Consider the following 14,861-nt stretch of genomic DNA (forward strand, 5'->3'; position numbering starts at 1 on the left):
CTCTTCCCAGGGCAGTGACACAGAATCTGAATCGGCCTATATGAGGGGCACCATCCATGGCTCAGGGTGGGAGGAAAGATCCTGCCAGACCTACAGTCAGCGAAAGTTTCTGCCTCCGAGGCTCAGCCAGTGACCTTGGCCCTCTTCCTCTGAACCCTGCGATTCAGAACAAGGACACCAGAGATGAGAGAGAGGCTCTGGTTCAACATTTCTGGACCCATTTTTGGTTTTGCCCAGACCTTTCTTATATCCCCCCTAGGAAAAGAAGCCCAGGAGGCTGGAGCTGGCAGGTGTGCCAGGGCCTGGAACTACCTCATGAGCACGCCCCTGAGAAAGTGTGGGATTCTGGTCCATGAACACATCACGGGAGCCACTCCAAGGACTTTAAATTTGTTAGGAAATGGAGAGTAGCTGAGCTGGGCAGAAAGGACCGGAATGCCAGGGACCTATTTCGGGCACCAGGGGAATCAGTCTCCAGGGAAATTGTAGAGCACAGACAAAATCATCATCACAAGGCTCTGGGAAGCCTCGGGTCCAGCTCCACAGCTGTCCTGGACACCTGCTCTCCCAAGTCAGGCTGCTCTCAGGTACGCACACTGGTCCTCTATCTTTTTCTCCTACTTCGTCTCTATCCCAGGCCCAATTTTTCTTTTTGGGGCCCAACATATGCACTGGGATTGGACAAAAGCTCTTTTATTCACTGACATCCCTTAGCCCCTCTCCCAGTCAGGAGAGAGAAGTTTGAGGAGTTACTAGACTCTGACCCTGCGTAGACGGGAAATGGTGTGATGAGGATACCAAACAGACAGTGCAACGAGGCACACATGGAGAAAGGGTCTGTAAAAGTGCAGTCTTTACCCAAGCACACGTTTCATGCCCCAGTTTTAAGAACAAAACATAGAGTGATCAGCTTGCGTAAGATGTGGTCAAAAGGACGGAGGCAGGCAGGCACTGAGGTGTGAACTTCAGTCAACCCACAGGCGCCCTGCTAAGAGGTGCTATGCTGGCAGCCACAGTCCAGGGAGAATCCAAAGGTGGGATAAGTACCCCTAAGCCTCAAATGCATTGATACTTTTCCTGAGTTGTCTCATGGTGGTATGGAATGAGGCTGGCAAGGCCAAAGGTACGGGCACCGAAGAAGATGAGACCAACCCCCAGAAAGGTGTACTCGCTTAGGAATGTGACTGACACTAAGAGTTCCTGGTACACAGAACTGCAACAAAGAAGGGTTAGCTGGTATAGCAGCTCCAGGACAGGATCCATCCCGCTTGGTTATCAGGATCCTGATGGAGATATCGCAAGTGGCTGACCCTACCAGCTGACATTGGCTCAAATCCCAAGGAAAGCGCAGGAAAAAGAATGCTCAGGAAAAGACTGTCATCACTGCCTAAGACCTCACAAGGGTAGGGATATGAGGGCTGCTCTCTAACAGATTAAAACTGGGACTGCAGCTAAAAAGAAGAATAGCTGGGTGACCCTGTATGGCCAGGGTCAGTTATGCCATCAAGGACAAAGATGGCATCCTCACTGGGATGGATGCCATCGATGCTTCTGAAGATGGGAATCTTACAAGTAGAGGGGAAAATCAGGGTCAATGTCAGGACAGGGCTACTTGCTCTTCTCTTCACCGAGTCCAGCAGACTGGGCAGCCGAAAGCACCCTCACTGGGTCGGCACCTAAGGGCAGAAGAAGATGGCATCTTATTAACCAGAAGGAATGATCGATCACCCAGAATTTAAAGCCAACCCCCTATAGGTAAGGATACAAATACCTGTAGTCCATACTATAAAGATATACACTTTTCACTAATGACTCATCTGAAGTTAGTGTCTAACCTTTTCTTACCCTTTAATTATTGCTGCATTTCAGTTTTCATACCTCAGTCTTCTTCATCTTTTAATAATTATCATCACTAGAATTATCTTCCCCTCTTCTAAAATGTTCTCTGTGTCCTGTGATGGAATTTGAAAAACACGTATGTAAACATTTAGTAACAAGTTTTTAGTCCACTGGTGAAAAATACGGTTACCTTGCAGTTATGCATTCACATCACTAGGTGGCACTGGTGTGAACGTCAGTCAACCCACACTTTAGGGGATAATCTCAGGCACTTTACCTTTCTTTTGAGTAAATGCAATGAACTGCATCCTCTAACTTGTCTTCGACTGCTGCCTTTTCTAGGCACAGTCCCCCACCCCATTCTTTTCCTTAACTCCCACCCCATTCGTTAAGCTTAACAGTCATGGGAAGCCAACATCACATTCAAACTGTCAGTGTGCGCCATAAACAAACTCAGAAACCAAGTGTATCCCCTTCTCTTTCTTCACTTTGCCCCAATATTGACTTGAGACTCCCATAGTTGGGAGTTCATAGTTTCACCCCCAACCATTTCCTTCATCCCTATTCCAGCTCTTATCCCAGTCCCTGCCTGTGGTTCTCACCTGACCTTGGAGGCTGATTCTGGACATTCGGCGCATATTTTTTCCTAGCTGCTTCCTCGGGTGGGGACTTAAAGTGTTCCACAGCAAAAGCAGCAGCAGCAACAGCAACAGCTAAGCAGAGCACACAGGAGGACAAGCATCTAAAAGGTGGGAAAGAATGGCTTCAGTCCGGCAGTTCTTGTGTATTTCCATTCAAGCTCCCTTCCCTCAATCCTTCCAGCACCTGCTATATGAAACAACAGAAGCATTTGTCCTAGGAGAGGAGGATTAGCTGTCCTAAGAGAGGAGGGGTGCCCCTCCTTCCTTATTCTTAGGAGACTAGGAAGAATTGTGTACCTTGAACCAACAACTATTCAGCGTAAAATAGTATGTGATGCCTTCTTCGCCAAAGTGGTCGTATATATATATTCTCAATGAGCCATGCGGGTCGTAAATTTGCCGCTTCTTAGGGTCACTCAGTACGGAGTGGGCTGTGTTGATCTCCTTGACTATTTCTGCTTCTTGAGGGTCCCCTGGATGCCTGTCTGGATGATACTTCAAGGCCAGTCTCCTACCCAAGCAATACCCAAAGGAGGGTGGGGAGAGGATGGGAATGGCTGGGGAGGGAGGGTTAGGACGAATGACAGGGATAGGTCTCTAGATGGTGAAGAAAGAACGCATGAGATGTGGTACAAAGGATGGAGGCAAGCAGCCCAAGTCTACATTCCTTCCCGTGTCACACTGAAGAGGATGATAGCCCCACCTGGCCCCAAAGTGAAGGCTTGGGGATTTTAAAATGGGTCAGAAAGCAAGGTAGAGGGAAAAGGGTTCAAGGGGGAGAATTGAAGGATTTAATAAGGGGCTGATGTCTGAACCTGTAGGCCTTTTTGACGTCTTCAGGTGAAGCACCCCTCTTAAGCTTCATAGAAGGCTGATCCAGTTCTGGACAACCGGCGGGCTGCTTTGTCCACATGAGCCATGATCTGGGTCAGAGGAGAAGCAGCCTTTGTGAGAACTTCCACAGGTGAGGCCACAGAGAAGTGAACTTCCAGTAACAGGAAGCTCATCGCCTTCAGAGGCCAGGCAGGTAAGTGGCTACAATGGGACAAGTGTAAGACAACAGTGACTAGCATCTGTGACTAGCAGGGGAGTGCAGGTGACAAGACCTTCAAATTTTAAAGAGGAAACATCTCCTCCTCACATTTCCCAGTGTCCTTCAGATACACAGACCTCCAGACACCCCACATTCTACAGAGGTGAAGCCAAGGGAGGTCTAAACCCTGCATAAAGATCGATTTTGTCCAGAGCTAGTGGTACCTTAAGTAAACAGCCCCAAGCCTGTCCAAGCTCATTACTGGGTTTGAAAGACCAGCAGGGCCCCAGCCCCTGAACCGCTGGGGTGGGGAATCATGGAGATCCCCAATTCCCAAGGGAGAAACAAGTCAGACCAAGCCCTGCACTGCCTAAGAGAAGTCAGGCGTCCAAAAGCCAGGCCAGAAGGCAGTGCTTGCACCTAGGCCAGAGACTTTCTTCCTCCTAACCTCCCCTCTCAAACCCTCCCACCTCTGTCCCTCAGGGAGAACAGAGGGGTGAGTCAAGGGATAAAGGAAGAGCTGTGGGGCAGACCAGAGAGGTAGCAGTGAGCAGGACCCCAGAGCGTCGGGGGAGCGCTTGGGAGGCTGTGGCTTGGGAGAACCAAGGCAACAAGCTCAGAGGGAACCCTCTGGTTCCCCAGGTCCCCTCTGGCTCTGTGTGGACCCCCAACACGGCCTGGCGTCTACCTCGGAGTCACTCTCTTCAGCCGGGGAGGCCTCACGCAATCTCCATCAAGGTGTGAAACTTCACACGGCAGCGGGCCCGTGGCGGACTGCGCCTGCGCGCTGCGTCAACACTAGGGGTCCCTTTTTGGCGCGGCAGGTGCGTCTGGGAGGGACTTATTTCTCTCGCCGGGAGCCTGAGCGTAGGGAATCTGCCTGGCACCGGCGGCCAAGGGCTGCGGCGTGTCAGTTCCAGCCCCACCCGCGGGTGCAGCCTGCAGGCCCGTCCCTTCTCGGGTGGGAGGGGACTCATTCATTCTGATCAGGGACGTGGCTCATTGACTCAGCTAAGGAAAGATAACGGGGCTTGCAGACCGTGGCTGTATGAGAGGTAAGTTTGCTACAAACCTTTCTCAAGAGGTATATTACCTTCTCAGTCTTCTTTTACGGAATTTAGGGGTCTCCACTTGGTCCTTTTTTTCCCTTCTGCCGGGAAACTCCTACACATGCTTTAAGACTTACATCAAATGTCAGTATTCCTAGGAAACTTTCCTTCATTCCCTCAAGTGTTCTCACCTTCCTCTGTAAAAGCATTTATCCTATCATATTTTAATTTAGATTTCCTTTAAATTGATGTCTTGAACATTTCCAAAAGTCATTACTGTTCTTCAGAAACTTCCTTTAAATACTATTACATCACGAGGATGTACCATAATGTAATTATATAATCCAGATTGGATAATTGTTTCTAATCATTTGATAGTATAATGACCTTATTATGAAAATTCTTATCTTTAAATCTACAAATAAATCTTTTTTTCCTTTAGAGTAGATTCCTGGAAGTGGAATTATTGGGTCAAAGCGAATTTTTTGAGGCTTTTGATCCATATTGCTAACTTTCTTTCCAGAAAGTTACCAAAAGTACCAATTTACTTCCCTAATTTACATGCTACTTGCAGGACATAAGAGCACCTATTTCTACTCAATTCCTGTGATCTCCTACAGGTTTGCATCCCTTATAATTTACCACTTCATGATGTTGGTTTTCGTAACAAAGGAGCACTCAGTGGCTCCTGTAACATGGAATTGAAAGAACTTTATTGTTTCAATCCTATCTCTCTGTTACCTGTCTTGTGACTTATTATCTCTTCCTTTTATTACTGTTACCTGTGTACATATACCTTCCCTTCTAGGTCTTAAGTTGTAAATACTGCACCCCAAAGATGTGAGCCATCTGAGCAAACTAGAGTCCACGTACAACAGGCACAACGACCTCTGAACTAGTTTATTTCTGTAGATCCGTGATCAGTGTAGGGGTGGAGGTGAAAAATCTTTGGCATCCCTGACTGAGTTCCTAGGTTCTGGGTTAGGTGAGTTTAGACGCTAGTCGCCTAAAGTAAAGGAGATAAAGCTAACAATTTTTTGATGGTTGGTACTATGCCAAATTTCTCTAACTAACCTCCAGCCTTTCGTCACCATCATGGAAGGACAGAACTAGAACAGCCCGAGTCATTTCTTTACCAGCACTGGGAAGAGAACAGAAGGCACTGGAAGTGCAGTGCGTTTACAGGGAACGTCTCACCTCAGTCTACAGGCCCAGTGTGGCCCGCCCCTGCCTCTCACTCCAGCTCTACGGAGTACCACTGTCTTGCGTGCTCTGGTCTCTGCTGCACTGCTTTTCTGTCAGTTCTTTGAAGACACGTGTTCCCTCCCACTCCTCTGCCTGGAGGGCTCCTCCCCAGGCTACGTGCATAGCTGACTTCTCATCCTTTGTGGCTCTCAGCTCCGTGCCTCCTCGGAGAGTCCTTCTAAATTGAGTTCCACTTCTCTCTCCCCATCTCGTTAACACCCTCACCCTGATTTGTGAATATATATTTATCTCACGTTGATTTGTTGAAGGTCTGCCTTCACCGGTAGACAGTGAACTCCATGAGGGCAGGGACCTTGTATGTTTGCTCACCATCGTATCCCCAGCATCTAGAACCATGCCTGGCTTATGATAAGTGAATTAATGATTTGCTGAATGAGCTATAGCAGAGGGAGCCCTCTGTGGTCCAGTGGAGGCTCAGAGTTTGGGCCATAGCAAGAATCACCTGGGACAGAAGCAGTTAGCTGGGGAATTGGACAGGACTGCAGAGCCCACTTTTCCTCATATGATCTGAGACAAGAAGAGACATGAGGGGTAAAGCGACAGAAGGCACTAGGAGAGATAGTAATGGTGATTCTGGGCTCCTTGTTTCTTGTTTGTCTTAGCTTTCCTCCAGTTCCTAACACAGTATCTGGAATATTGGAGGTACTCAATAAATGTTGGTTAAATAGAATGAACAAGCACGCTTTTGTGGACCTTTTCTGAAGCCTTTTGACCTCATTGTCTCCTTTGGTCCTCACAACAACCCTGGGAGGTGGTATGAGCCCATCCCTGCTTTACCGAAGTGAGCCCAAGAAGAAAGATGGCAAATTAGGCTCCGAGAAGAGTTAGTAAACAGCTTTCACATCTTGCCAGAGGCTCCAGAATGTTATTACTTCTTATCACAGCCCTCTGACATTCTAATTAATTCTAATCATAGTGACTCTTGAAATAGCCATTATCTTTAAGCCTCCAGTGCCTCTGCTCTGAATGAGAGGACACTGCAGCCAGCAGCTGCAGAGATGGGAATAGAGCAAGCAGGTCAGCTGGCATCCTCTGGCCAGGGGCCTCCACTTGGCCTTTACCTAGAAGCAGACCCTTTTTGACTCCATTTTCCATGCACAGGGTCTCTTCTCACATCCAGCACAGAACTAGGAAGAACATACAAGCCAGGAGTCAGAAGCCCTAGATCTTTGTTTTGGCTCTGGCTCTAACGGGCTGTGTGATCTTGGACAAGTCACTTAATCTCGGAGTCTCTTTCGTCTTCTGTAAAATCCTGTGCTGTTTCACAGGGTTGAGGTCAAGACTCAATTAAATTTGGTTGTAAAAAAAAAGTGGAAAAAAATTTTAAAAACCATGCTAAAGAATGATGACAGACTCAAACCTTTTCTGGAATCATTTGCCCTCCCGTCATACCTTGAGTCAGTGATCTTAGAAGTTTACTATGTCACAGAGCCATTTGGTCTCTCCTGGCGAAAACCAAGAAGCATCCCTTATTTATCCACAAACAACTGAAGTTTTAGTCATATAGCTGGAATATACACATACAGACGGCAGACATCCGCATATTTATACCCAAAATATCATGCTCTCGAACATATGCAGTGGGAGAGAGAGATCATAATTTGTCACACCCAACCCCCAGGTTCTAGAATCCTACAGATTTTGAGCTGGAAGGGACCTCAGAAACTTAACTCTCATACAGTGTCTTCCTTTTGTAATTGAGAAAAGTGTGGCCCAGAGAAAGGGATTAACCTGCCCAAGGTCAACCTGTGAGGTCCAGACCTGTCTTCTAACTCCAAGTTCAGTGCCCATACTGTGTCTGCCCCTTAAACACACCAGCTCCCTTTCCACTTTAAAATCTAAGTGTAGAAACAGACCAAATCCGCAGTTGACGTTCACCTCCTTTCATGGTGATGTCAGGTAATATCCTGCTTTCCCTCCCCCCAGCTGAAGGCATACATACTACATGTGACTAAAAATACCTCTGGCCCCGTTTGTTTGCCTGTCCTCCCCAGGGCAGACGTCTCGTGATGGGAGGTGGAGGGCTTCCAGTTAGAGAAGCTGCTTTATACCCCTGTCCTCTCTGCCCTGCAACCCCAGACTCTGCAGACCTAAGGGCAGGCTACCAGGGCACGCCTGCCTTACCTGTAAAATGGAGATAATTTAAGTCTCTGCCTCTTAGGGTTGTTTTAGGGTTGTTAAGAGGATTAAATATTTAATCTGAACAGTGCTTGGCATGTGGTAAGTGCTATGTCATTGGCATCCTCATCCTCATCATTCTTTCTATCCTGTCTCCCCCCAATTTTGTAAAGAGAGAAACTGCTTTCATTCTGTCTCTGGGAGGAAGGGGGTAAAGCAGGGTCCTCCCTCTAAGAAGATTTGGAAATTGTCATTGGAATCCTTCCATCCCCTCTCTACATTCTTTTCTCAGCCCCTTAGAACCCTATTTTCTCATTCCTCTACCCAGTGCCCTCCGCCTTCCAAAATATCCATAGTGTTCCCCAAGCAGTCAAAACTCCAAAATTACCTCTCTCACTTCCTCTCCTTTAAACAGTTCTAATAAAAATGATTACCTCCATAAAATTATCTCATCCCTACGGGTTAGGTGGAAAGCAATCTAATTAAAACCCTATAATTCACCTTATAGTGAGAACAACGATTAATACTTCACCCTCTTAATTCTTAACCAACACAAAAGGAATAACTGGGGCTTCCCTGGTGGCGCAGTGGTTGAGAATCCGCCTGCCGATGCAGGGGACACGGGTTCGTGTCCCGGTCCGGGAAGATCCCACCTGCCGCGGAGCGGCTGGGCCCGTGAGCCATGGCCGCTGAGCCTGCGCGTCCGGAGCCTGTGCTCTGCAACGGGAGAGGCCACGACAGTGAGAGGCCCGCGTACCACAAAAAAAAAAAAAAAAAAAAAAAAAAAAGGAATAACTGGCAGCATTTCGGGCAGTGTGACTGAATGAAGTGAAAAAATATCAGGCTCTGTTTGGGGAAGAGACTTTGGGCCTTAAATCTCTCCTTTCCTTTCTGTTCAGCTCCACCAACTTCATGTCTTTTCAGTTCTGGGGCTCTGCATTATTCTGTGTCTCCTCCTACGTCTCTGATAAGTTTCCTGTGCCTTGCTGGCTCCTCTCCCTTCTTTCCTTTCCTCACTGTGGATATTCTATACGGCTTGGTCTTTCGGAGATGCAGTCTATGGGCGTGGCTTCAGCTGGCCCTACTCTGCTTTAGCTCAGCTTAGTGTCATCCGCATGCCATCTCCCATTGCCTCAAAGCCACACTCTGAAATCTGAGCTTGTGACCTTGCCCCCAGACTGGTTCTTCCTCTTGCTTCTCCTATTTACGTTAATGTTATGACTCTTTCCAAGATAATGCTGCTCAAAACCCCAACATCAGTGGGCTGTGGACCATGATTTCCCCCAAATTCGGGCCAAAAAATCTTACTAATCTCTTTTTTCAAAATTGCTCTTTCATTGTCCCCTTCTTTTCAGCTCCCACAGCTTTGAAGCACCTCAGTGAAAGGATTTCCATGTCACACTGACTGTTGTCCTAGCCTTCTAACTGTTCTCCCTACAGCCAGTCTCATCCTGGATACTGGTTACCAGATCAATGTTCCTAGAGCAAAGCATGGTTTCCATCGTTACCACTCCTTTGCTCACAGCCTATGGGGTGCAAAACAACCCTTTAAATATGGCAATGAAATCTACAATCTGATACCATGTTATCCCTCCAAATGCCTTGTCTGCTATTGCCCTGAAGTAAACCTTCCATAACCATCGGTCTTTTTTTCCTCCCAAATATTCCTGTTCTTTCTCACCTCTATACCATTGCCCTCACACCAATTCCCCTCATGAACTGTCCTTTTAATTAATCAGTTCGCTTACTCAACAAATATCTATTAATCGTTGCTCTATGCCTAGTACCTTGGATACAGTGATAATTGGCTCTCATAGATTATAGCTTAGTGTGGAAGATAGACATTCATTTATACTTTCAACACATATTTATTAGGTGCTATCCTCTGCCAGATTCTGTTCTAGGTACTGGGGATATAGCAGCATACAGAACAGACAAAAACTTCTGTCATCCTGTAGCTTAAATTCTGGTGAGAGGAGATAGACAGTAAACAAGATAAGTAAAATATTCAGTATGTTAGGTGGTAATAGTTGTTATGGAGAAACATAAAGCAGGGACGGAGATGGAAAGAATTTGAGGGACGACTGCACTTTTTAAAAGGATAAGCAGAGGGCTTCCCGGGCTTCCCTGGTGGCGCAGTGGTTGAGAATCCGCCTGCCAATGTAGGGGACACGGTTTCGTGCCCCGGTCTGGGAAGATCCCACATGCCGTGGAGCGGCTGGGCCCATGAGCCATGGCCGCTGAGCCTGTGCGTCTGGAGCCTGTGCTCTGCAACGGGAGAGGCCACAACAGTGAGAGGCCCACATACCACCAAAAAAAAAAAAAAAGGATAAGCAGAGAGGGCCTGTAAAAGTTATAAATATATGTATATTTTGTAATATTTATTTAATTAATTTATTTATTTATGGCTGCATCGGGTCTTAGTTGCACCCATTGCGGTGCACGGGCTTCTCTCTCTAGTTGTGGTTCACAGGCTCTCTAGTTGTGGCCCGTGTGCTCAGTAGCTGCGGAGCACGGGCTTAGTTGCCCCGTGGCATGTGGGATCTTAGTTCCCTGACCAGGGATCAAACCCGTGTCCCCTTCATTGGAAGGCAGATTCTTAACCACTGGACCACCAGGGAAGTCCCTGTAAAAAGTGATATTTGATTCAAGACCTGAAGCAGATGCTCAGGTGAGTCGTGAAGACATCTGGCAGAGTGTATTATAGGTAAAGAGATGAGTAAATGCAAAGGCCCTGGGGTGGAACACACCAGGTATGTCGTAGGACCCACTTGCACAAAGGCCAGAGTGGCTGGGGAGTGAAGTGGGAGTAGTATAAAAAGAGATAAGAGGGGACTAGATTGCATAGGGCTTTGCAGGCCAGTGGAAGGCCTTTGGCTGATGCTGAGACAGAGACTGATGAAATCTGGCCTCGTTGCCTAGCCCGGATTGAGGATAGACTATAGGGCAACAAAGGTAGAAAAAGGAAGACAACGTAGGAGGCTACTGCAGTAATCAAGAAGGCAGACGATGGTGGTTTAGACAAGGATCGGAGCAGGATTTGTTGACAGATTGGATGTGGGGTAAAAATAGAGAAGTCAAGGATGACTTTAAGGCTTCTGGTCTGAGCAAGTGGAAAGATGGGAGTTCGCATGTTCTGACATGGGAGGACTGCTGGAAGAGAAGGTTTGGGATAAGGGTGGTGATCAGGAGCTCAGTTTTTGATGAAGCTTGAGATGCCTGTTAGACATTAAAGAGGAGAGGTCGAGCTGACATTTGGGTATATGAGTTCAGAGTTCAAGTGAGAGATCTGGGAATCATCATATAAGCTGCCATTTATTTTTTAAGTTTTTTTTAAATAGAAACTTTCAAACACATATAGAAACAGAATAGTACAATGATCCTCCATGTACCCATCACCCAGCTTCAACAATCATTGCTTCTTGCTGTTTCTAGGTAGTATTTAAAGGCTTGAGGCTGGATGATATCTCCATGGGACTAAGTGTAGGAAGGTAAGAGAAGAGGGTGACCAAGTCCTAGAACATTCCAGCATTAAAAGGTTGGGAAGATGAGGAGGAACCAGCAAAGGAGACTGAAAATAAGCAGTCAATGAAATAGGAGGAAAACTAGATTATGGTATCCTGGAAGCCAAGTGAAAAAAGAAATAATCTCCAAATAACAATTTAATTACAGTAGGATAAGTGCTAAGGCAGAAAAAGAAGTGTTCAGTGAGAATGCATAACATGCACTAGGCTGATTTGGGGGTTCAGGAAGGCTTCTCTGAGGATGTGACACTTAAGCTGCAGCCTTCCCTCATCTTCCACATCTCCAGCTAAAATCCTGCTTCCTCCATCCTGCTTCCACTCTGACAATCAGCTCCTCCTTTCTGGGATGGCCTTATCGAGGACTATGTGTCAGGCACTATGGTGTGCTGAGGACACAGTGTTGAGAAAGACAACAGCTGTCTTCAGAGAGCTTGTACTCTAGTGAAGAGACTGACAAGTAAACGATTTTGTTAAAATGTGGTGAGTGCTAACATCACCGAGGCACAGTGGGCCTTGAGATCACCAGGGAAGGGCACGTAACCCACCCAGGGGTGGGAGGGGTCAGGAAAGGCTTTCTAGGGGTAACACCTCTGTGCATACCCTTCAGCTTGGCTTGGCCCTTTCAAGTGTTAACCCTCGCCCACAGCCTTGGATTCCAAATCTTGCCTGAGATCCCTGGCCCAGCCTAAAAAATCCTGACCTCAGAACTGGGCTTTGCTCTCCTTCTCTCTCAATATGAACTGTTCCAGCCTGGGTCTCCCTGAAGCCTCCTTCTGAGCTGCTCTGTTGCCCTCTGCTCTGGAAGCTGGCACTGACTTGTCCTCTTGGGAACATCCAGGCCTTCCTGCCTCCACAACTAAGAGTAGACTAAGGACTCACCTTAGGGAAAATTGGTATCTGAGGAAGGCGTAAGAGCATGTGGGTAAATCAGTAACCAAAATCTACAGAATAGAAATCTCTTGCAATCAAGTTAAAGCCAGGATGGGAGAGAACACGTCTATCTTGTTCACCAGGAATCCGCAGCTAGGATAGCAGGGCGCATGGCAGGAATAAGTGTTCAGTAAATGTTGAATGAAGACTAGAGTTCCATACAGGGCACCAGCCCTCAGCTGTCCTTCTAACTCCTGCACAGTTTTCCTAGCTCCTGTCCAGGTGCAGAATGCCTTCCTCAGACCTGGAATTCAAGAGGACCCTTTGGCCCTTTTCATAGGGCCACTTGATGGTTCTTTGAGAAACAGGTGCAAGCTGTCTGTTTCACTGCCAGGCTTTTCGTGCATAACTTTCCAAGCAAAAGAAACTGTTGGTATTCTCCCTGCGCACTCGACTTCTGGCGGCAGCACGTTCCAAGGCCAGGGAGGTGAGGCGAAGGGCAGCCCTGTTATCCGTCTGCTCCGACGCCCCTTTCCCGTCCTGCCTTCTCGCTCCCCGCCGGGTGGCGGTGGCGGGGCGGGCACGTGCCGGCGTCTGCGCCCCCTCCCGGGCACCCGGGGCTGCTGTCCCTGCGCCACGGGCTGCCCAGGAAAGGAAATCCCGGAGGAAGCCATTGTTATTACCGCGTCCCCCTGCTGTCGTCATCGCCGAGGCGTGCCTAGAAGCCCGCCCCCCACACTCCATCCCGCATAGGGTCCCGCGGTTTCTGTCCATTTTCGAGCTCGCCCGCCCGCCCGCCCCGCGCCACTTTGGGCGAGGCTACCGCATCTGAGCCCTGGAGTGAGCAGTGGCCCTCACGTCCCAGCTCCAAGGCTCTCCGAATTGGCAATGCCCCAGGCCCAGTGCGGACGGAGCTTCGAAAACCGACGGCGCCAGGCGGGACGTGCTCGGGGCCCTGGCATAGGCGAGCGGGACATGAATTCCACCCCAGCTCTGACACGGACCAACAAGGTGACCTTGCTGGTGGCTTCCCCTCTCGCCTTGCTATAACCCACGGAGGAAGCTGAGGCCCCATGCCTCTAGGGGAGGTTGGGGGACGAAAGCCACCCCTACCCTCGCTCCCTTGCCCCGCGTGGACTATGGGCTGGGCCTTGCGGGAAGAGTGTGGAGAAGAGGCTGGCGCGGGCCCCGTGCAGGGCGTGGGTGGAGGCGGCGCCGAGGGCGCGCGCAGACCCTTTTCGTCCTTCCGTGCCGCAGCGCTCCCGGCGCTGTACGGTCTCTTAGCACACGCCGCCCGCAAACCTTGGCACAAGCCGCACTCTCCCCGCCGGAACAGCCAGCCCGCCGCCCAGCTTGCCTAATCCGTTCAAGCCTCACCTCCTCCGCGAAGCTCTCCCAGGTTAACCCCATCACTTCCAACCACTTTAGCTGGCACGTCCTCCAGTTTTTTTTTTTTCTGTTTTTAGAAGTACACACGCAGTCTCATTGTCTGAAAAAAGCAACGTTGGGGTTAGATGACTGTCACCAGAACCCTAAATTCATTCTGACGGGTATTCTGAAGCCCAGGGTATTCTGGAGGGTGCGTTTGATGGGTTTCTTGCCTGGGCTAGCTAACGACTCTCACCCACCTTCCCCATTCATGCTCACTCCTTCCCCTCCTCCTACGGACCCTTCTCTTCACAGAGTGTCACAGCTTGGAGTGCACAGTCCAGTCACCACCCCTTTTCATTGTACACTGGTGGCAGGTGTGAGGGGCACAGAACATTGAGCATTTGAAGCTTCGGCTCCAGGCTCAGCCACAGACTTTGCAGTAAGTCACTCCTTCCCCTGGGCTTCAGTTTAAATGAGGCAAGATGAAGTAATGCCCGGGAAGGTGCTACAGGTTTGGAGGTAAGGACAAGCTGACCGCAGCCTCCCTCCATGAACCTGGGGCTTGTGACCCCAGAGAAGTGAAGCCTCTAAGTGACAAAACTGCGGCTGTGCGCTCTCTCCAGTCGCCTTGTGGCGTCCTGAACCGGGGAGGGAGAGAGGATGGGGTTCCAGTCCCAGTCCTTTATTCACTGGTCGCATGACCCCGGACACTTCTTCCTCTGGGACTGTTACTCGTCCGAAAAATAGGGATAATAATGGACTGAAGGAGAGTTGGAAGCTTTTTGTCGCCCCATGTCTCTATAAAAATAAATAATCATGAGCGGTACCGTGCTCGGCAGCAGACTTGGCTCGCGAATTCCGACCCCACATCCGCCACAGAGGGGCTTCTGGCCGGAGTCCCTAGAGTTCTCCCGGACTTGTCACACTGCTTACCCACATTCTCTTCCTGGTTCTCTCCTCCACACCTGTTTCTGCCTCCGTGTGGGGAGGCTGGGGCCACGAGGTGACGAGTGCTGGGGAGAGGGGGTGGGATGCCCTGGCGCGGGTCTGCACGGGGCGGCGTCCCTTGGGCGAAGATTGGTTGGTAGGTCCCTAGGCTTGAGGAGCTCGGCTGGGAACTGGTAGGCGGGGCTCGGGCAGGGGCGGGGCT

The 14,861-nt window shown here is 49.1% G+C and overlaps 1 protein-coding gene across 1 annotated transcript; it reads right to left on the reverse strand.

Moving 5' to 3' along the window:
• Positions 1-1,529: 1,529 nt before the first annotated feature.
• On the reverse strand, positions 1,530-13,826 carry DNAJC5G (DnaJ heat shock protein family (Hsp40) member C5 gamma). The gene is given in 8 exon segments (XM_067007917.1): positions 1,530-1,676; positions 2,442-2,511; positions 2,513-2,581; positions 2,778-3,018; positions 3,020-3,037; positions 3,296-3,343; positions 3,345-3,403; positions 13,718-13,826. Coding segments are annotated over 8 exon segments (606 nt in total). The 5' UTR covers positions 13,751-13,826; the 3' UTR covers positions 1,530-1,608.
• Positions 13,827-14,861: the final 1,035 nt, after the last annotated feature.

This window comes from Kogia breviceps, chromosome 11, assembly GCF_026419965.1.
Source record: "Kogia breviceps isolate mKogBre1 chromosome 11, mKogBre1 haplotype 1, whole genome shotgun sequence".
Taxonomy (NCBI): domain Eukaryota; kingdom Metazoa; phylum Chordata; class Mammalia; order Artiodactyla; family Physeteridae; genus Kogia; species Kogia breviceps.